Here is a 21687-nt window from a genome sequence, read left to right as displayed (position 1 = left end):
ACAAAGTGGACTGCTTACAAATCACTGGTGCAGCCTAATCTAGAACATTACTCAAGTGTTTGGGAACCGTACCAAATAGGACTAACAGGGGATACTGAACATATACTCGAATAATCCGCGCATGTTTTTTCATGAATTTTATGACGAAAATCTGGGGTGTACGGATTATTCGAAACATTGTTGGTACTGCTCCGCCTCCAACAATACATCCCATTATACTACTGCATTGTTGCCGCCTCAGTCTGTGACGCATCAGTAACACGTTAGGAATGAAGTATTAATGTCTTCAGACTTGTTAATTATGTCTACAAGTTCTCGTTATCACTTGTACACTGCTAAAGAAAAAGTGAAAATTATTGAAGAAGCCGAGAATATTGGAAATCGTGCAGCAGGAAGAAAGTACAATGTGAGTGAGAGTTGTATTCACGACTGGCGAAAAATTAAACGCAGCCTCAAGAAACTAATAGTAATCGCCGGGCATTTCGCAGCCAAAAAGCGAAGCACCTGGACCTCGAGAAAAGGCTCTGCGATTATGTAGATGAGAAGTGACAATACAGATGTGCCAACTTAAAGCATTGTCTTTAGCCAAAGAAGGAGGCATTACCAGTTTCAAAGCTAGCTGGGGCTGGCTATCAAGATTTTGCAACCGAAATTGTTTAGGATTCCGGAGGAAAACTACTATTGCTCAGCGGCTTCCAGGCGATTACGAGGAAAAAATAGTGAATTTTCATCATTATGTGATAAATCTGTGCCATAAACAGTCCTATATATTATCGCAAATTGGTAATGCGGATCAAACACCAGTCTATTTTGAGATGCCGCTCGACAACACAGTGTACAGGAAAGGAGAAACCAGTATCATGATACAAACTGGCAGCAGGGAGAAACAAAGATGTATAGTGATGTTGTGTGTAACTGGCGACGGACAAAGGCTACCACCTTACGTGATATTTAAAAGGAAAACTACTCCGAAAATATCATTAGAAGGCATACCGGTATTAGTGAGAGTGAATCCGAAAGGGTAGATGGACAATGAACTGATAACTGACTGGGTGACACATGTTTGGCAATGTCATCCTGGTGCGTTACTGAATTTAAGCAACCTGTCAGTCCTGGACTGCTTGCGTGGACATACAACTAAGGAAGTGCGAGACAAATTACAAAAAGGGAAAACTGACTTGGTGATTATCCCTGGAAGCCTGACATCCATCCTACAAGCAGTAGATGTGCGTATAAATCGGCCATTCAAAGCTGCACTTAAACAGCAATATATGCATTAGATGGCTGATGAAAACCCTAAGTTCACACCTAGTGTAAAAATCAAACAGCCATATTTGTCCCAGATTTGTGAATGGGTGAAAAGTGCGCGGGACTCCATTCCGCAACCACTGGTGGAAAAATCCTTCAAAAAATGTGGAATCACAAATTCACTGGATGGAGCAGAGGACGGCGCTCTATGGGAAGATGGTGAAGACGACAATGATTCTCCCGCTAGTGGTGGTGGTGATGATGATGATGATGATGATGATGATGAAAGTGATGAATAAAGTGGTAAGAAAGGAAACGTACCGGTATTGACTAAAATATTTTATTTCACATACCATATTAACAAATTCTTAAACAAGATAATTCACATTTATTTTTCTGCTATTGTAGGTACGCTTAGAGTTCCAGCTGGTGGTGATAATGTTCCCCAGAAGCCCGCCCGTCTAATGGGCCAGCCTGCCAGCTGCACGCCGCTGAACCGGTTGCGTTTTAACAATGTATCAACCTGTACAGCAGCTCTGCTTCAAACCAGTTGTTATTATACATACTTTTGAACACATCATAACCTTTGAACATTTTTTTTTTGTAAATAAAACAAATTAAAGCAAAAAAAATATTTTTTTCCTCTTTGTCAAAATTGGGGTGCATGGATTATTTGAGGGTGCGGATCACTCAAGTATATACGGTACAGACAAGGGCAGTTCAAATGGTCACACATCTATTTGAGGCATGGGAAAGTGCCATAAACACGGTGCAGACACTCAACTGGCAGATTCTTGAAGATAGATGTAAACTAATCTGAGAATGTTTACTAGCAGAGTTTCAAGAAATGACCTTGAATGATGATTCTGCAAATATATTACAACCCCCTACGTATCACTCATACAGAGACTGTGGAGGCAAGATTAGAATAATTACAGCACACGCAAAGACATTCGAAGAATGATTCTTCCCACACTCCATACGTGAAAGGATTGGAATGAAACCTTAACAACTGGTACAATGGAACATACCCTCTGCCATGCACTGCATGGTGGTTTGCAGAGTACCAATGTAGATGTAGCCAGGTTGAGAAGTTCCACGGATCCTCAACCTCTCATACTGTATGTAGGCAGTCTGCTTCCGACTGAGCTGGCAGCACTTTGTGCAACATAACGACAATTATAGCGTGGCAGTGCACTTTTGGATGATCAGGACACAAACTGAAGGTATTGTCTGGAGTGAATCACTTAATGCCAAGTACCTGAAAACATCAATTTATCAGGGACAAAGCACCATACAGAAAAAGTATCTATCATAAATAAAAATTTATGAATCTTAAACTCCAAGAACATTTTGCTAAATTTTACGCAACATGACAGACAAAAATATACAGGTGTTTGTTCAATTAAAGTTTTAAAAACTTTTCCAAGTCTTGTATTTCCAATTCAGAGAGAATCATTAATCTACAGTGTAGTGTATGACAGTGTACCATATAGCAGATAAAATTAATGTTAAATTACACGTCTATTCTTCCACATCAGTAAAATAATTATAAAAAGTTGTGGTCGGTTGAACACACTGATATCAGACATCAGATTTGGCCTGTAACATAATGATACTGTGGCATGTGACAGACTTTTGTGCAAGAAAATAGAAAGAATAAAACACAGAAAATAATTCCAGAATGAGATTTCCACTCTGCAACGGAGTGTGCGCTGATATGAAACTTCCTGTCAGATTAAAACTGTGTGCCCGAACGAGACTCGAACTCGGGACCTTTGCCTTTCACGGGCAAGTGCTCTACCATCTTTTTTTTGTGATCTCATTTTGTTCGTTTTAGTTTGTTGCAATTGTTTGTGGCGGACGTCCCCTGACGCCCATTGAAGTTCATTATTGATCCATTCACTCAGTTTTTTTATTACAGAGTACAGCTAGCCCCCTGACCGAACATGCTGAGTTATCGTGCCGGCAGATCGCTACGATAACTGAAATATTGTTTCTTTTGGAAATTTCATTCTGGAAACATCCCCCAGGCTGTGGCTAAGCCATGTCTCTGCAATATCCTTTCTTTCAGGAGTGCTAGTTCTGCAAGGTTCACAGGAGACCTTCTGTAAAGTTTGGAAGGTAGGAGACGAGATACTGGCAGAAGTAAAGCTGTGAGGACAGGGCATGAGTCGTGCTTCGGTAGCTCAGATGGTAGAGCACTTGCCCGCGAAAGGCAGAGGTCCCGAGTTCGAGTCTCTGTCGGACACACATTTTCAATCGGCCAGGAAGTTTCATATCAGCGCACACTCCGCTGCAGAGTGGAAATTTCATTCTGAAAACATCCCCCACGGTGTGGCTAAGCCATGTCTCCACAGTATCCTTTCTTTAAGGAGTGCTAGTTCTGCGAGGTTCACAGGAGAGCTTCTGTTAAGTTTGGAAGGTAGGGGACGAGGTACTGGCAGAAGTAAATCTGTGAGGAGGGGGCGTGAGTCGTGTTTCGGTAGCTCAGATGGTAGAGCACTTGCCCACGAAAGGCAAAGGTCCCGAGTTTGAGTCTTGGTCGGGCACACAGTTTTAATCTTCCATGAAATTTCACGGAAAATAATTATTTTTTTAGAATGTGGGTCACAGAGAACATTACAAATGTGAATAGGAAATCTTAGCTGAGGTAAGATACTGACATGCAGTGTAGCCTCATATCAAGGTTAGACTGAATGGTGAAAGTTTAGTTCCAAGCTGGTATAGCCAGTGAATAAATTCATTAAAATGTTGGACAAATACAGTTGTTATAATCCTTATCGGCCAATATATTTAATCACAACATTCTTGAATAAGTGATTTATCTCTACCATTTTGATAACATCACGGCACACAGCAGGAAATCAGTTAGCAGTAGATTAAATATTCCTGAAAGTTGCTTCAAATGGTTCAAATGGCTCTGAGCACTATGCGACTTAACTTCTGAGGTCATCAGCCGCCTATAACTTAGAACTAATTAAACCTAACTAACCTAAGGACATCACACACATCCATGTCCGAGGCAGGATTCAAACCTGCGACCGGAGCGGTCGCTCGGCTCCAGACTGTAGCGCCTAGAACTGCACGGCCACTCCGGCCGGCTAAAGTTGCTTCAGCTACAGATATGCAATACTTCATCATACTTTTAAAGCTGATTAACATATGGCCATGTGCTTAAAGCCATCCACTCATAACACATATTCACGAACATCAGTATTGTACTGGCAAAAAACTGTAACACAGTGTGAAAGTATTCCCCTTTGCCTGCAATTGTGAAGAATGTCTTAACATATACTGGAAAGCAATACTGAATTACAGTATTTTATTTGACTTTCTTATGAGTCAACACTGAAGGAATACATTGCAGAAAGAAACAAAACATATCTTGTTGCATGCGATTTACTTACAATTTTTCATATGGAAAAGTGCAAAGACAAACTGAGAGTAAAGCTGATGTGGCATGCAGGAGTTAAAATTAAGATTCATAATACAAATTTGCGGTGTCGTGAAGTAGCGGCGAAAGAAATATTGACCACTGCAGAGATACTGTGCAGCAAAGAGGTACCACGAGGCAGTAATGATATGCTAGGAAGAAGCCGTGCCTCCTGTATTTCCGATGTGCCACCACTGTACCTTTGCCCTGAAATAGTGTCACCAGAGATCAGGAGGGCAGTTCTGTTCGAGCTCTGATTCCGCTCACTTTCAGGATGTTCCTGTCGGAGTAAAGTCACTGTGCTGCCTGCTCGCCATGACACCACCCGTGTCAACCGTCACACACCAAAGAGACTTCTGTCTCCTGTGAACTCTACCTACGCACCAATACTATCAGAATCGTGTCAACAAGTGTCTACAAAACTGTATTTTCTAGTGACCAGTGAAGCCACAGTACAGCCATTCTGAACTTGTATCAATTCACCACACTCAGTAATTGTAGCTCATTTTGTGTGTTGTAGCGGGACTTTGAATTTTGCCACGCTACACTCGTTCCCTCAGATAAAAATTATACCGTCGCAGCGGTATGAGCGCTCGACGGCAGAGAAAGTACTAAAATTGTAACTCTTTATTTGTTTTTCTATCCGTTTCAATTGTCTCTCGAGAGCAGAAGCTTAAGGCACACGTGATCTGATGAAGACGTAAAAAACTTATTAGCTAGTCTTGATCTGATTATAATGTGTGGACATATTGTGGAACCAGAATGAGATTTTCACTTTGCAGCGGAGTGTGCGCTGATATGAAACTTTCTGGCAGATTAAAACTGTGTGCCCGACCGAGACTCGAACTCAAGACCTTTGCCTTTCGCGGGCAAGTGCTCTACCATCTGAGCTACCGAAGCACAACACACGCCCAGTACTCACAGCTTTAGTTCTCCCAGTATCTCGTCTCCTACCTTCCAAACTTTACAGAAGCAGTTCTGCAAGGTTCACAGAAGAGCTTCTGTAAAGTTTGGAAGGCAGGAGACAAGATACTGGCAGAAGTAAAGCTGGGAGTACCAGGCGTGAGTCGTGCTTCGGTAGCTCAAATGGTAGAGCACTTGCCCGCAAAATGCAAAGGTCCCGAGTTCGAGTCTTAGTCAGGCACACAGTTTTAATCTGCCAGGAAGTTTCATTTTGTGGAAGTTATGAAATTCGGAGGATGGAAGTAGCAAAGTAAATTAAATTGCATTCAGTATCAAGATGATTTTTATTTGTATAAATTAGTGATTCCTGGACAACTGCAAGATTTCGGAGCAGACTTTTCATGCAGAAATGAAGGAGACATTTTGAAGACCTGGACGCCGCACGAAAGAACACATTTAACCTGGTAATGGATGAATTCTTATCTACGCCATTTTCCCCATCAGTTACATTTTTTTAATCTCTGTCTTTTTTTCAATAATTTTTGTTGTGGAAATTGGTTTAACTTTTGCTCAAAAACGCCACAAGGACCACCCCAACAATAGCTTTTCTGTAACACAAAGTCCAATAGCTTTTCAATAATACGAAGTACGATTTGCTTTTCATTCTTTCCCTTTTTCACGGTCATTTATAATTATAAAACCCCTTTTTTATTCTCCATTTCTTACCACATTTTCAACCTTTTCTTTTCTTTTTTTCTTTTTTATTAAACACTACAGTGTTCTGAACTGCATGTCCACATGTGCAGTTTCATAGCTACAGCTGAGCCTGGAGAACAAAGATAAGCTTTGTTGTAATTAATAAAGTATTACTTATTCAGAGTGTTGTAATTAACTGTATTATTACTAAGCACACGAGTGTCCGATAAGTCAGACACAGCCAAATTTATGACAGACAGCAGGTAGCAGAAGAATGGGCAAATATAGTTCAATTGCTTAAAAAATTCCAAACTCAACTTACCTTATGTACAAATGGTTCAAATGGCTCTGAGCACAATGGGATTTAACATCTGAGGTCGTCAGTCCCGTAGAACGTAGAACTAGTCCGATCCTGCAACCGTAGCGGTAGTGCAGTTCCAGACTGAAGAACCTAGAACCGCTCGGCCACAACGGCCGGCCCTTATGTACACCATTAGCTTCTGTGATGGTGATACTGGATACGTAATAATATTGCGTTTCTTTAAATATTTCTTGTTTCTAATGAATGCAATTGGTAAAAAAAGTTTACTCAGATATTCTAAAATATCAGAAGGAGCATGATTTCTACTCTCCCAGCTCCATGTTTGTGGCACCCTCCCTCTCAGCCACGATGTTTTAACATCTTGCTGAACCCTGTCCTGCATTCTTCTCCCTCGCATCAAGGTCCAATCTGCACTGTTGCCCAGCAATATTTGTACTCTATAGCAATAAATTTCCAGGTCACAAGTGTTTACAAGAAAAGGATGACCCAGGATGAAATAATGACAATATTATGAAAAGGGCACATTGCTATTTGCCATATAGAGCAGATGTTGAGTCACAGACAGGCACAACAAAGACACTGCAATCTTCGTTGATCCATTATGGACGGTGTGACAATGGCTGGCATGTATTTCTTGATGCAGTAATTTACCAACAGCCATATGTACTGTAGAAATTTATTTTATGAGCTTCTTATGTGCTACCAGTTTCGGCATTACATTGATGCCACCTTCAGACCCCACACGTCATAGTCGTAAAATCGCTACACACGGAAGGAGCCATATAACTGGATCCGTGAATGAAATCGTTATGCAACAGCTCTTTGAGTCTGTATCGCCTGCCCACCGAGAGCTGTGACATAACAATTTGATTCACGGATCCACCTATATGGCTCCTTCCATGTATGGCGATTTTTGACCATGATGTGTGGGGCCCAAAGATGTCATCAATGTAATGCCAAAACTGGTAGCACATAAAAAGTTAATAAAATAAATTTCTACAATAAATACAGCTGTTGGTAAACTATTGCATCAAGTAACACGCTGCAGTGCCTAGCCTCAGTGGCGACAGACATTGGTCACGTGTGTGGGAGTTCTGCTTGTGTGAATGTGTGCGTAATTTCTACATTAGAAAATGGTCTTTTAGGCAAAATCTCACGGGTATAACAGACATTTTGGTGTGTCTGTTCATGACAGAATCTCCTCTATATGGTATCGATCTATCCTATTCATAATAATGTGGTGACAAAGGTCGACGTGACCGTAGTCACACTGTGGGAATTAATAATGGAATGGAATGGAATGGTAGTTGGAGCTAGACACCTGGGACATTTCATTTCGAAAATCATTAGGAAATTCAGTGCTCCGATATGTACAGTCTCAATAGCGTGTCGAGAACACCAAATTTCAAGTATTAACTCTCACCACAGACAACGCAATGGCCGACGGCTTTCACTTAACGACTGAGAGCAGCAGTTTTTGCATAGAGTAGTCGCTGCCAACAAACAAGCAACATTGCGTGGAATAAATACAGAAATCAATGTCTGACATATGAGGAACAAATCTATTAGGAGAGTGGAGCAAAATTTTGGCATTAATGGGCTACGACAGCAGACAACCTATGTGCGGGGCTTTCAGCACAACATCGCCTGCAGTGCCTCTCCTGGGCTCCTGACAGTATCAGATGGATCCCAGATGACTGGAAAATCGTGAACTGGTCAAGTGAGTCCCAATGTCAGTCGGTAAGAGCTGATGATAAGGTTAAAATGTGGTGCAGACTCCACGAAGCCACGGGCCCAAATTGTCAACACGGCGCTGTGCAAGAGTGGCATCTCTATAATGTTGTGGGCTGTATTTACACGGAATGGATTAGGTCCTCTGGTCCAACTAACTGATAATTGATTGGAAAAGTTGTATTCATCTGTTTGGATACCATTTGCAGCCATTCATGGGCTTCATGTTCCCAAACTATGATACCGTGTCACAGGGCCACAACCGTTTGTGACTGGTTTGAAGAACATTCTGGACAATTGAAGTGAAAGGTTTGGCCATCCAGATCAACCGACAAGAATCCCACTGAATATTTGTGGGCCATAACTGAAACTACTGTTTACGCACAACAACCTGCACTGGCAAAACTTTTGCAATTATGGACAGCTGTAGAGACAGCACGGGTCAATGTTTCTGCAAGGAACTTCTAACGACTTGTCACGTCCGTGCCGCATCAAGTTGCTGCAGTACGGCAGGTGAAAGGAGGTCTGACATAACATTATGGGGTATCCCCTGTCTTTTGTCACCTCAGGGCCTTATTTGTTGAAGGAAGTGTACAAATCACCAGTACCTATTTAGTGTGTCTGTAGCACATAAAGGAGAAATGGCTACGGTCAAATATTGAGAAAGCGTGTTTTCCGAGATGCAGTGGCCATATTCGTAATTCAAAACAAGCAGTTTTGAATGTACTTTCATTTACTGCAGTGAAAAGTAACAGTTATATGCTGTATCCAGTTCTTGTTACACAAACTGTATGAAGCAAAATGAAGCTGGATAAACAGTTCATGCAATCCATTTTAGTTGCTATAGCTCCAAAATAAGATTTGACAAGCTGTTTTTCTATAGTATCTTGAATACGGTAAGTTGGGATTACTTTGGCCCTTTACTGGCAACTGTGGCCCACTCGCTGAAAAAAGTTTAAAATTATTTACATCGTTAGTGGGGAAAAAACATTGTAGTATGCATTCACAATTTGTGAAGAATTATCTAGAAGACTGTGAACTCGATGCATTACTACTGTGTTGGCAGCACTGGACTCAGTGTTGATCATAAAAAATATTTTAGCAACTAAATAACTTCTGCCTGGACGATTCACATGAGTTAAGCTAAAAATATGGTGAGTATAATGTTGTATTCTGTCACTACTAGGTAATAAGGTGAGAACCTGACGTTTGTGTGAAACACAATTGAGACAATATATTCAACACTTCAGCAAAACTGTGCACATTTTTGCAAAATATAGGGGTTACTTTAGCCTGAGCCAACATAACCCCAAAATGAAGACGAAATGGTGCCAGAATATGATGGTTACTCTGAAAGTTTATCTGAGGATCAAGATGAGGCCCAGCACCAAAAAATGTTTAAAGATAAATTAGCACTTGGGAAATATGTTACAGTTTTATACGACAAAGAAGAATATTCCACAACTGGTACTGGGGTGAGTGACGAGGCTCCTAAAGTGAACTGTATGTGAGAGACAAACTGCTACTGCAAATGGCCAGAACAAAAAGGTAAACTATTTTATTCTTGGGAGGATTTAATAAGAATTATACACCTACCAAAATGTGGCTATTTTCAAGTACGAAAGCTTTAGTAATTTTTGTTGTAAGGGCTATATCATACTCTACAGTGTCCTTAAGATATGTTCTTTATGCAAATATTTACCATAGTGTAACATGTATCTTGGTGAAACATACTACACTTGTATATTTACTATATCACTAACTGAATAAAGTTCAATATTCCCTGTTCTTGCCTTCAAAATTTAGATTTTTTATTTGTTCTTCATACTCCTGGATGTCTATTCTTGAGATATTTATTGAGTTTACTTTATCCCAAGATTCCATTACCACTTTTTGTGAAGACATGACTGAGTGGGTCAATTAGCCCTGAGTGCAGGTGGCATTAAGCCACTTTTTTTAAACGGTATCACAGAAACATATCTGACTTATTTTGTGTAATATATTTTTCACTGGTGTTACAAGTATGTGACAGTACAAAAATGTATTTGAAATTTTCTCTCTGCCCCTATCCTTTGGCCGGCCACGGTGGCCGAGTGGTTCTAGGCGCTTCAGTCCGGAACCGCGCACCTGCTACGGTTGCAGGTTCGAATCCTGCCTCGGGCATGGATGTGTGTGATGTCCTTAGGTTAGTTAGGTTTAATTAGTTCTAAGTTCTAGGGGACTGATGACCTCAGACGTTAAGTACCATACTGCTCAGAGCCATTTGAACCAACCCTATCCTTTGTTTTCTTGCCACAAATAAAAAGACAGGTAAAAGTTGTACCAAATTAACCACAATTTATGGTGCTGATACCAACTGACTATGGCTTGAACAATGAGTGAAAAAAGGAAAGAAGAAAGGAGGGAAAGCTTGGGAGAAGTTAGAGACGAAGCAGAAAAAGTCACTTTAGAAGACTGTGAGAGAAAGAAGACCGATGTAAATGGTATTAATGGCAGATACAAAGGAGAGAGAGTGGTGGGGGAAGGATGCCATACTTCTCTCTATGTGTGAATTCAACTTAATCATGTCTGGATTCAAAACACTATTGCATGTAACAGGCAGTGCATATTTTTCTTATCCTTTCTTTACTCCTTACAAAGTGTTTTGATCAGTGATATTCTGGTAGATATTTGGAATTGTTAGGCTATCATATTTCTTCACTTCTGTAGAGGCTTCCAAGCTGATGTAGGTAGTTACACTTCAAGGGTAGCACATGATAGACATGGAGTTGCCAACACTACCAGTGGCGATCAAAATACAACCAAGGTCACCAACTCCAGTGCTTCCTTTGCTGTCTGTTCAACAAGATCATAGACTAGGTTTTTTCCACCTTATTTTCACACTTCTTCATTTATACAAAACTTCCATTGTAATGTATAATTCTTCCTTTTGGAACCATATTAAAATTTAAGAATTTACTGGCCTCAAAAACCTGCCATTCCGGGCAATGGCGCACCTCAAGTGCCCCCAGCCCCCAAAAGATGACCCTGCTTGTGATTCATAAAAAAGTTTGATGTACCGTATTTATTCAAATCTAAGCCGCACTCAAATCTAAGCTGCACCTAAAAAATGAGACTCGAAATCATTATCATCATCATTTAAGACTGATTATGCCTTTCAGCGTTCAGTCTGGAGCATAGCCCCCTTATAAAATTCCTCCATGATCCCCCATTCAGTGCTAACATTGGTGCCTCTTCTGATGTTAAACCTATTACTTCAAAATCATTCTTAACTGAATCCAGGTACCTTCTCCTTGGTCTGCCCCGACTCCTCCTACCCTCTGCTGCTGAACCCACGAGTCTCTTGGGTAACCTTGCTTCTCCCATGCATGTAACATGACCCCACCATCTAAGCCTGTTCATCCTGACTGCTACATCTATAGAGTTCATTCCCAGTTTTTCTTTGATTTCCTCATTGTGGATACCCTCCTGCCATTGTTCCCATCTACTAATACCTGCAACCATCCTAGCTACTTTCATATCCGTAACCTAAACCTTGTTGATAATGTAACCTGAATCCACCCAGCTTTCGCTCCCAGACAACAAAGTTGGTCGAAAGATTGAATGGTGCACAGATAACTTAGTCTTGGTACTGGCTTCCTTTTTGCAGAAGAGAGTAGATCATAGCTGAGAGCTCACTGCATTAGCTTTGCAACACCTCGCTTCCAGTTCTTTCACTACGTTGCCATCCTGTGACAATATGCATTATAAGTACTTGAAAATGTGCACCTGTTCTAACTTTGTTCCTCCTATTTGGCACTCAATCAGCTTATATTTCTTTCCCACTGACATTACTTTCGTTTTGGAGATGCTAATCTTCATACTATAGTCCTTACATTTCTGATCTAGCTCTGAAATATTACTTGGGGAGGCTCGAAATAAAGGGAAAACAATTTCCCGAATCTAAGCCGCACCTGAGATTTGAGACTCGAAATTCAAGGAGAGGGAAGAGTTTTAGGCAGCACCTCCAAATCGAAACAAAGTTGGTCCATTGTAATATGAGACACAATTTAGGTCGAATGAATGACGATACGGCTACGGTAGTTTGGTTCGAGTCGTGAGCTTAGCAGTTAAGCTTTACCAGGTAGCCATTGCTATGTGTCAGGCGCTCCGTCCGTATTTATACGGGTACCCTTCCTTTTTCACGTGCTTCGTCTGGTTTGAATTGATTGCTTATTTTTCTTTGATCTGATAAGTGCCGTTCTCTTTGTTATAGGTGTTTACGTCACTCTAAGCTGAAAATGCATTACTGTATTGTGTCATGCATTGTTTGTCGCATTCTGATAGTGGGTGTTTACGGCCTGTCGCCGCTCGCGGCATGGCTTGCTTTTGTGCACGCTATCGCCGCTTACAATTTAAAAATAAATAAAAAAAGAGAGGAATCGTCTCATTAGCGAAACAACGGCAAGAGACTGCTATTTGTTGTTACTTACACTGCTGCTTTCTTTGATAATGATGAACAAGAACCAAATAATAGTCTGCGTATGATAGAACATGTTCTGAACGAGAGTTAGGCGAAAATTTTTCTCCGTTTGAAAATCTTTGCGGTCGCTTCTTTAGTACATCAAATTCTGCACAGAAATTTGAGTCACATTAGATTTAAAACTCTTGTCAGTTGCCGTCCTTCATTTCTGACTGTCTCACTATTAGGCCTAAGAATAATACAAATATAAACATGACACGATTCGTATATTTTTCCGCGTTTGCTGTAGTCTCACTCTACTTTCGTAGTTTATCAGGCAGACAGGATTTAAATGAGATAGCATCAAACACGAAAGAATACATGGCAAAATGTTTATATTCGTATCATTCTTATGGTGAAGAGAATACTGCATGCCATTCACAATTCATAAAAGTTCCTATTAGCAACCATCTCTTCTCACAGGTAGGAAAAAATTCAGAACGTAAAGTTGCCCATATTGACAAACATGCCAGTCTGATTTTCGTAGTACATTGAACTGCTGCTACATTGGCAGATGAACAATACGGAATTTGTATTTACTTCTTTGGATAATGTATGACAATGCAGTGGTCGAAACTCGGGGCGGAGAAAAAAAAACTCGTCTTCCACTTTTTTTTAAAAATTTATTTACTGACGCAGAGGTTTTGGCGCCAGTACTTATCTTTGTACCTACAAAGCATGCCTGTATAGCGCTACGTATATTCGACGGCACAAGTTTTGTAGTAGTAGTAGTTTAATTCATCCGTAGATCTCTTTTTACAAGGATATAGGACATGTCAAAGTATTTACAAGCTTAGATCAATTTACAATAAGCTAATTCGTATACACATATATTTACAGACTTCTAGTTAGAGACAATCATTAGATTTTACTCCTGGTATACAATAATTTATTTACAAATAACTCATTAAATAATGTAATGCCACACTATTCACTCATATTTCACTATCAGTCACTGCACACACTATACACACATTGTTTCATAACACTTCACTCACTACACACACACACACACACACACACACACACACACAGGTGATCCTTGGGCCATTTTCTGTACTGCAAGTTCCATTTGCTATCCTGAAAAACTGAGTCAGCATCCCTTCATAATGAGTGAGATGTTGAGCTCAGAAAGAGGAAGAGGTGTTAGTATTGTGCTATGCATAGCTTGAGGGGAGAGTGTCTCTAGAAAGGAAAAAAGAAGAAAAATAATAAAGTGAAGGTGTTATGTGGAATATTGGATGTTTTATAATCATCATTATTATTATTATTTGTTTGTATAACATTTTTTTATCAAACCCCTACTCTGCTTTATCTAAGTAATCCTTCAATGTATAAAATGTATTGCATAACAGGTACTTTTTAGCTGCCTTCTTAAATAAGTGTATTTTTGAAATTTCTTTAATCTCTTTTGGTAATTTATTGTACAGTTTTATTCCTTGGTAGAAAATGCTGTTTTGAGTTTTATGTTTATTTTTTCTTGGTAAATGTAAGTTGAGTCTATCTCTTGTTGCATGGTCATGGACAGAGCTGTTTGTGCAGTAATTGCCAATGTTACTTTTGATGTGTACAACTGACTGGTAAATGTGTTCACATGGAGCAGTTAAAATTCCCAGTGTTTTGAACAGATCTTTACAATGAGCTCGACTACTATTTCTGGTTATTATTCTTATGGCTCTTTTCTGGAGTTTGAAAATTGTGTTCATATTTTGTGGATTTGTTCCCCAAAAAAGAATGCCATAGCTAAGAATTGAGTGTACATATGAATAATATGTAACTAAAAGACACTGCATGTTACACACAGATGATAGAATTCTAAGGGCATAACATGCTGATGACATTCTGTTTGCAAGTACCTTTGTGTGTTCGCACCACTTCAGCTGAGAGTCAATATTCATTCCTAGAAATTTTGCATTTGTTACACAGTCTATAGAGGTGCCATCTACATTTAATTTAACATTGTCATTTTTCCTCTTCAAACTGAAGTTCATGGCATTAGTTTTCTTTATGTTTAATGTCAATTTGTTGCTTATTGACCAATCGTAAACTTCCTTGAGAGTTTCATTTGCTTTCTCGGTAAGGAGTTCTCTTGTTCTCTCAGTGACTATAATATTGCTGTCATCAGCGAAGAGAATTTTCTCACCATGAGTAACACTACTGGGAAAGTCATTGATGTATATCAGGAATAGTATTGGTCCTAATATGCTACCTTGTGGAGCCCCTATATTAATATGTTTTGGTTCTGATAAGTATTTTACTAAATGTTTAGATCTATTTGAAGTATGTGTTATCTCTACTCTTTGTACCCTATCTGTTAGGTATGATCGAAACCAGTCATTAGCTACCCCTCTTATTCCTAATGCTTCTAATTTATTTAATAGAATCTTGTGGTCGACTGTATCAAAAGCCTTAGAAAGATCCAAAAATATGCCTGTGACACACTCATCTTTATCAAGAGCATTAAGTACAACTTTTGTGAATTCTACTATGGCTGACTCCGTATTTTTGCCACTTCGAAAACCAAACTGTGATTTGCTTAAAAGATTGTATTTATTCAGATAATTCATTAATCTGTCTTTCATAATTGCTTCTATTATTTTTGAGAATGCTGACAGCAGGGAAATGGGCCGGTAATTTTCTATGTCTTCTGCATTATCTTTCTTAAGCAAAGGTACAACTCTTGCCTGTTTTAGCTGCTCTGGAAATGTCCCTGATGTGAAGGATTCATTTATTATATTTGTTAATGGGCCTTGTATAATCCCTATGCATTGTGGCGGCACCTACCGACATTTTTCAGAACTTCCGCTTGCTTTGCACTCGATTCTAAGCCGCAGGCGGGTTTTTGGATTACAAAAACCGGAAAAAAGTGCGGCTTAGATTCGAGTGAATACGGTACCTCTTTAAAGTGTGCTTCTTATTGGTATACCTCTTAGTACCAGGTAGACTATGTGATCAAAATGATCCGGGCATCGCCAAAAACATACTTTTCCATATTAGGTGCATTGTGCTGCCACCTACTGCCAGGTACTCCATGTCAGCGGCCTCAGTAGTCTTCATGGCAGAATGGGGCGCTCCGTGGAACTCACGGACTTCGAACGTGGTCACGTGATTAGGTGTTGTGGGGCGGTGGGTGGAATTTATTTGTTGAATAATAAATGTGGAATGTCATGTAGAACAGATGCATTTCCCGGCCGTTTAGCGACATATGTTGTGCGGCGGGTGGAATTATTTGTATATTAAATGTTCCTATGATTTATTTAATGCTGTTTGCCATTCTCAACACTGGCTCTCTAACTACAACATTGGCAACCAGAAAGTGATTAGCAAAACGTGAAGCCTGTAATTAGAATTCCTAGTGCCCACTTCAACTGAGAAATACACTTATAGCTACAGCTTATAGCTCTGAGGAATTAGGAGATTGTCTGGGATTCATAAATCAAAACCGATTCACTCTAAAAGGTTCACTATATTCCTGAAAGTCACGGACCAAAAAGAATCCACACAATCCAACTACCAGAGCAGTTCAGAGTCTAATGCGCTGATGCAACTATAACTGTTCAAATTAAATGTTTAAGTGAATGCTCGCCATAGTTTGATGATAGTGTTCACCAAACGCCACGATAAATAATGGTAGAATGTCTGTCCCGCGGCGGCACATGAAAATACGACATACGCAAACTGAAGATAGATCATTAAAGTCATCCCAGAATTAGCACTTCACTCGAAAGCGATTTCATGGTTACGCGTATCCCGAGTGACTTATTACGGCATCCGAGGCTGCTTATAGCAACGATACCGACGCGACGCGACTCCCGGCACAGGTGCTGCGCTGATCAGCGTCTGGAGAGAACTGGGGCCTTTCTTCTCGTCGTCGTCGTGCGTGACATCTCGTGGATTCACTGCACGTTTTGGGCAGGTTAAGCAGGGCCTGCTGTTCCTGCGTCAGAGATCGCAATTTGTCGTTGTGGTCCTCACGTTTTGTTCGTCTTCACGTCTTCACGCTTCGTAATTTTTCTTCTCTTGCTGCTTGGATTACTCCAGCAGCAGGTCTGGCCATCTGGTCGCTGGGCGCCAGTGGGGTTGGTTTCCCAGCCCCCTGACCAGCGGGTTTTCGGAGGTCCTCGTCAACTCATAAAATGGTGTAGCGAGCGCGCGGAAGCGGCGCTCCAACATCTGGACTCCAGCGGCGTCGTGCAGCCTGCGTGTGCCGTAGTCCCTCGGCAGGTGTAGAGCCAGCCGAAGGGCTTTATTCTGCACACGCTGCAGCGTCTGGATGTGCGTTTCTGCCGCGTTTCCCCACACCACGGCCGCGTACTCCAGCACTGGCCTGATGAGTGCTAGGTACAGCGAGAGGCCGCAGTGGGGGGGCAGTGTCGTCGTTGGGTTGAGGAGCGGGTACAGCAGGCGCAACCTGCCGAGCGCTCGGCCCCTCAGCTCCCGGATGTGTGGACCCCACGTCAGGCGTCGATCGAGGGTGACGCCGAGGTATTTTCCTGTGCGCGACCACGGGATGGGGCCTCCCATGATCCGCACTTGCAGCAGCGCGTCGGGAATGCGGCGGCGCGTGAATATCACCGCCTGGCTTTTCCCGGCGTTGAACTTGAGCCGCCATTTGGTGGCCCAGGCTCCAATCTCGTTGCAGGAGAGCTGCAGCCGGCGGCGCATTAGCTGCGCGTCCTTGCTGCGAGTGTAGATGGCGGTGTCGTCCGCGTAGAGCGCCAGGTGCACCCTCGGCGTCGACTTTGGCACGTCGGCGGTGTACAGAGAGTACAGCAGTGGGCCAAGCACGGACCCCTGCGGTACTCCTGCTCGGATGTGGCGCGCCGTTGACACGCCACCGTCAGCGCGCACATGGAAGGTGCGCCCGCGCAGGTACGACTGGAGAAGGCGGACGTGCGACACAGGAACCCCCTGTACCAGCAGCTTGTACAGGAGGCCGTCGTGCCACACGCTATCGAAGGCCCTAGAAACATCGAGGAAAACCGCCCCGAGGTACTCGCGATGTTCCAGGGCCCCCATTGCCTGCTCCACCAGTCGTAGTAGCTGATGCTGCGTAGCATGACCGCGGCGGAATCCGAACTGCTCGTCAGGAAGCAGGCCTTCTTCACTGACGTGGCGCTGCAGTCGGATCGAGTAAATCCTCTCGAAGGTTTTCGAGAGGGAAGGCAGGAGGCTTATTGGGCGATAGCTTTGCGCCAGCCTAGGATCTTTGCCAGCCTTCGGGATGGCGACCACCTCTGCGTGTTTCCACGCAGCAGGGTAGACGCCAGTGCGAAGGATGGCGTTGAATATCGCTGTGACGACACGCACTGCTTCCGGCGGCAGCTTCTTCAGCAGTGCGTTACCCATCTTGTCACATCCCCCTGCCTTCCTGGGCTGCAGGAAGTTGAGGTGATGTTGGACCTCTTCTTCTGTTGTCTCTGTGAGGATGTCGTCCTCTTCCTGCTGGGTCAGGTACAGTGGGAGGCGCTCGTCCACCTCGCGGATCATGTCGTCATCGACGACGTCGTCCACCGGTGTAAAGTTTTCCGCGAAGGCGTCCGCAAGGACGCTCGCCTTGGCATCTGGTTCCGCGACGACGTCTCTGCCAACTTGCAGCGGCGGGATGTGTTGGCCCTTCCTCAGGAAGCTCTTAGTTACGGCCCAGGCGCTTCCGTCATCGATTCTGAGCGTGGCTATTTTGCCAGCCCAGTCCCGATTTCGGTGGTGGCTGACGGCCGCCGATATCTCGCGGCGCAGGCGATTTAGCAGGCGTTTGGTGGCGGGGCTTCTCGTGATCTGCCACTCACGGAAGACCCGGTTCTTCTCACGGATGGACATCAAGATATCCGGCGGAAGCTGCTTGGATTTATCCATCGGCTTCCTTGGTCGCTGTGGCGCCGCCGCATCTGCCGCCGCGAGTGTGTAGTGGGTGAACGCAGCTAGCGCGGCGTCCACCCCCTCCACGTCCGGATCGGGTGTGGCGGTGACCGTCTCTGCTAGGTGCTGTTGGAAGTGCGCCCAATTGGTGTTGAGGCGGGCGCTGCGGTGCTCAGGTGGGGCCATCCCGTCTGTGTCCATGTCAAAGATCACTGGCAGGTGATCTGAGGACAGGGCACAGCGCGTGGTCGCGATCGCGTTGTGAGCTGCCCCTTTCACGATCGCGATGTCTAGAACATCGGGACGGCCACGCTTCGGGTAGTGCGTGGGGTCGAAGGGACCCAGCACTATGGCGTCGTGGAGGTTTGCGACCCGGAGTAGTCGTCTGCCGCTGATGGTGGTGACCCTGGAGTTCCACTCCGGGTGTTTAGCATTGAGATCGCCGCCGATGAAGAGGTGCCCGCGCATCGACAGCAGCGTCTCGATGTCCCTGGATTGCAGGTGTCCCGACGGTTGTCGGTACGCTGCCACGAACGTGACGTGGCCTGCGGAAGTGCAGACGACGACGCCCGTGGTTTCCAGAGTCGGCGTCTCTGGGAGTAGAACCTGGTGATGGCGCAACGACGTTTTGACGTACACCGCCGTTCCACCTCCATGGGTTGCCCGGTCCGTGCGGTAGCAGCGGAAATTTGCAGCCCTCACGTCCACGCCTGGCTTCAGCCAGGTCTCGGTGACGAGGCAAACGTCCACGTGCTCATCACGCAGGAACTGGCGGAATTCTCCCGCTTGGGTTCTGATGCTGTTCGCATTCCACACACAAACGGTTAGGCCCTGGATGTGCCTATCCATGTTTGGGTGTGGGGACAGCTGGTGTGGTGATGGCCTGAACGGCCGACTGCACTGCAGACGCAATCATCTGCGGAAGTTGTGTCAGGAACAGCTTGAAGTCCTCCCTCATGGCCCTGACTTCTTCCGCGACACTCGCTGCAGAAGTCCTGTCAGTGCCTGGGGGTGGTGCCGCTGCCTGGTCTCGAACAGCAGGCTGTGGAGCTGGCGTCTCTCGGGCAGGACGCTCCCTCCGCCGACCGCGCCGGCGGCCGCCCCTCGCTGTTGCAGGCTGCTCTCTCGGCGGTCCGCGCCCGTGAGCGACTACCGCCTCTGGAGCAGGCTCGGACTGGTTGCCACGCCCCCGTTCGACGGCGGCGTCGGCAGGACGCTGCTCAGTTGACTTGGCGGGTGCCTTGTCAGTGGCAGCGTTTGCGTAACTTCTCCCGGACTGCACCCGCGCGGAGTGCGCCGGTTGTCCTCGTTGTTTTGCGGTGGCACGCCGGAAGGCAGTGCAGCCGCGGTAGCACGCCACGTGTTTCTCGCCGCAATGGCAGCAAGTGGGCGCGTCCTTTCTCGGAATCTTACAATCTTTAGTGGCGTGGTCCCCCGCGCATTTGACGCAGCTATGAGGCATCTTACAGTACTTCGCTACGTGGTCGAGGGCCTGGCAGTTGAAGCACTGCGGCAGGCCTCGTCTCCTGCGTAGCTTCTCCACGGTGACGCCGACATCGGCCACGTGCGTCAGCTGGAAGATTTTGCGGTTCTCGATGGTGTCATCGAGAACCGCCATAAACAGCGGCATGTCGGAGTGGTCCCTGGGCGACTTCATGCGCGCTGTGGCGCGGATGGGAAAGCCCAGATCTTCAAGCAGCTCCCGCAGGTATCCTGGGTCCATGCTGAACGGGAGCTTGCGAAAGACGACCTTCAGCGTCTTCACCGGCTCCGAGGAGTAGGTGAAGCTGTGAAGCCCCTCCTTTTCGGTGAGGTCCATGACCCCACGGTAGTCCTCAGCTGTTTTGGTGATAACGCGATGTAAGTCGCGCCCTGCGACTCGAAACGTCACGTTCCCCTTAACAACCGCTTTGATTTTCTCTCGGAACTCTTTGAAGCCGCCGGTCCACTTGATGACCACAGGGGGCGGTGGGGGCGACTTCCTCTGCTGTTGGCTCTCCATGGGCTCTCCAGCGTCATTTGAGAGGCCGGAGTACCGGTTGCCGGTGTTGATGGCCGACTGTTGGGCGAGCACGACAGCTCTGGCTGTGTGCTTGCGGGAGGGCTGTGTGAAGCCCTCATCGTCAGCGGCCGGGGGAAGGGTCTTGTTACCCTTCCTCGATGCTTTCCGCTGTGTGCGGAGCGTGGGTGCGCTGCTGTTCGAGCTAGTGGCAGACCTCTTGCAGGTGGTGGCAGCACTCGCGTCGGCAGGCCGCTTGCGCGAGTGCTTTTCCACCTCCATGGTTTCAGCTGCCGGTTTTGTGCCTGGGATGATTCCCATCAGGAAGGCAAGCTGCCTTTCTGCCTCCGGCGTATGCGCTGCATCCATTGAAGCCACTGGCGCCAGTGACTTGGTTTGCTCCGGAACAGTTGCCGAAGCATCCGTTTCGGCCCTCGTTTGCTGAACGGCCAGCACTGTGGCCGCGCTGCTGTTTTCCTTGGTAGCGCAGGACGACGCCGACGGGCCGCCAACGTCAAGTACGCGGGCGTAGGCGTGCAGGGGCAAGCCCCCATCCGCCGAAAATGCCCGTCGGCTCCTCTGCGTATCTCCGTTCCTGCTGGGCCGGACAGTCGTAGGTGGCCGGCGGTTAGCGGCCGCCGACGGGGCAGGCCCCGCCGACAAGCCGTCCGCCGAACCACTCGCTGCCTCAGCCGTGGCTGAGGTCGCATAACGACTGCGCCGGTCCGTAGAGCTGTCCGACTCGTGGTCCATGTCCATCTGCCGGGTTGTTGCCGTTGGGGGGCCGGATGGGGTCGCCGACAGAGCAAGCTCTGCCGGACGACGATCCGCCACACCCTTCACATCTTCACAGCGGTCTGCTCGGTTCGGCATCTCAGCAGCACACTAGCCATGCCTTTCTTCTCGCGCAGCATTCTTATATATAAAGCCGCGGTGCGGACGGCTAAGGGAACGCCTGATTAAATTCGCTGTCCCGACTAGCCGCTGAGCTA

At 45.1% G+C, this 21687-nt stretch overlaps 1 protein-coding gene across 1 annotated transcript in view; it reads right to left on the bottom strand.

Moving 5' to 3' along the window:
* Nucleotides 1-21568, bottom strand: part of LOC126295057 (nucleolar and coiled-body phosphoprotein 1-like) — a 43773-nt gene extending 22205 nt beyond the window's left edge. The window contains exons 1-3 of the mRNA XM_049987304.1: nucleotides 20603-21568; nucleotides 19605-19936; nucleotides 1661-1784 (exon numbers count right to left, since the gene is read on the bottom strand). Of these exons, the coding sequence (XP_049843261.1) occupies nucleotides 1661-1784; nucleotides 19605-19936; nucleotides 20603-21568 (1422 nt within the window). The remainder of the gene's footprint in view (nucleotides 1-1660; nucleotides 1785-19604; nucleotides 19937-20602) is intronic.
* Nucleotides 21569-21687: the final 119 nt, after the last annotated feature.

This window comes from Schistocerca gregaria, chromosome 11, assembly GCF_023897955.1.
Source record: "Schistocerca gregaria isolate iqSchGreg1 chromosome 11, iqSchGreg1.2, whole genome shotgun sequence".
Classification (NCBI taxonomy): domain Eukaryota; kingdom Metazoa; phylum Arthropoda; class Insecta; order Orthoptera; family Acrididae; genus Schistocerca; species Schistocerca gregaria.
This window is presented reverse-complemented; position numbering and strand designations above follow the sequence as displayed.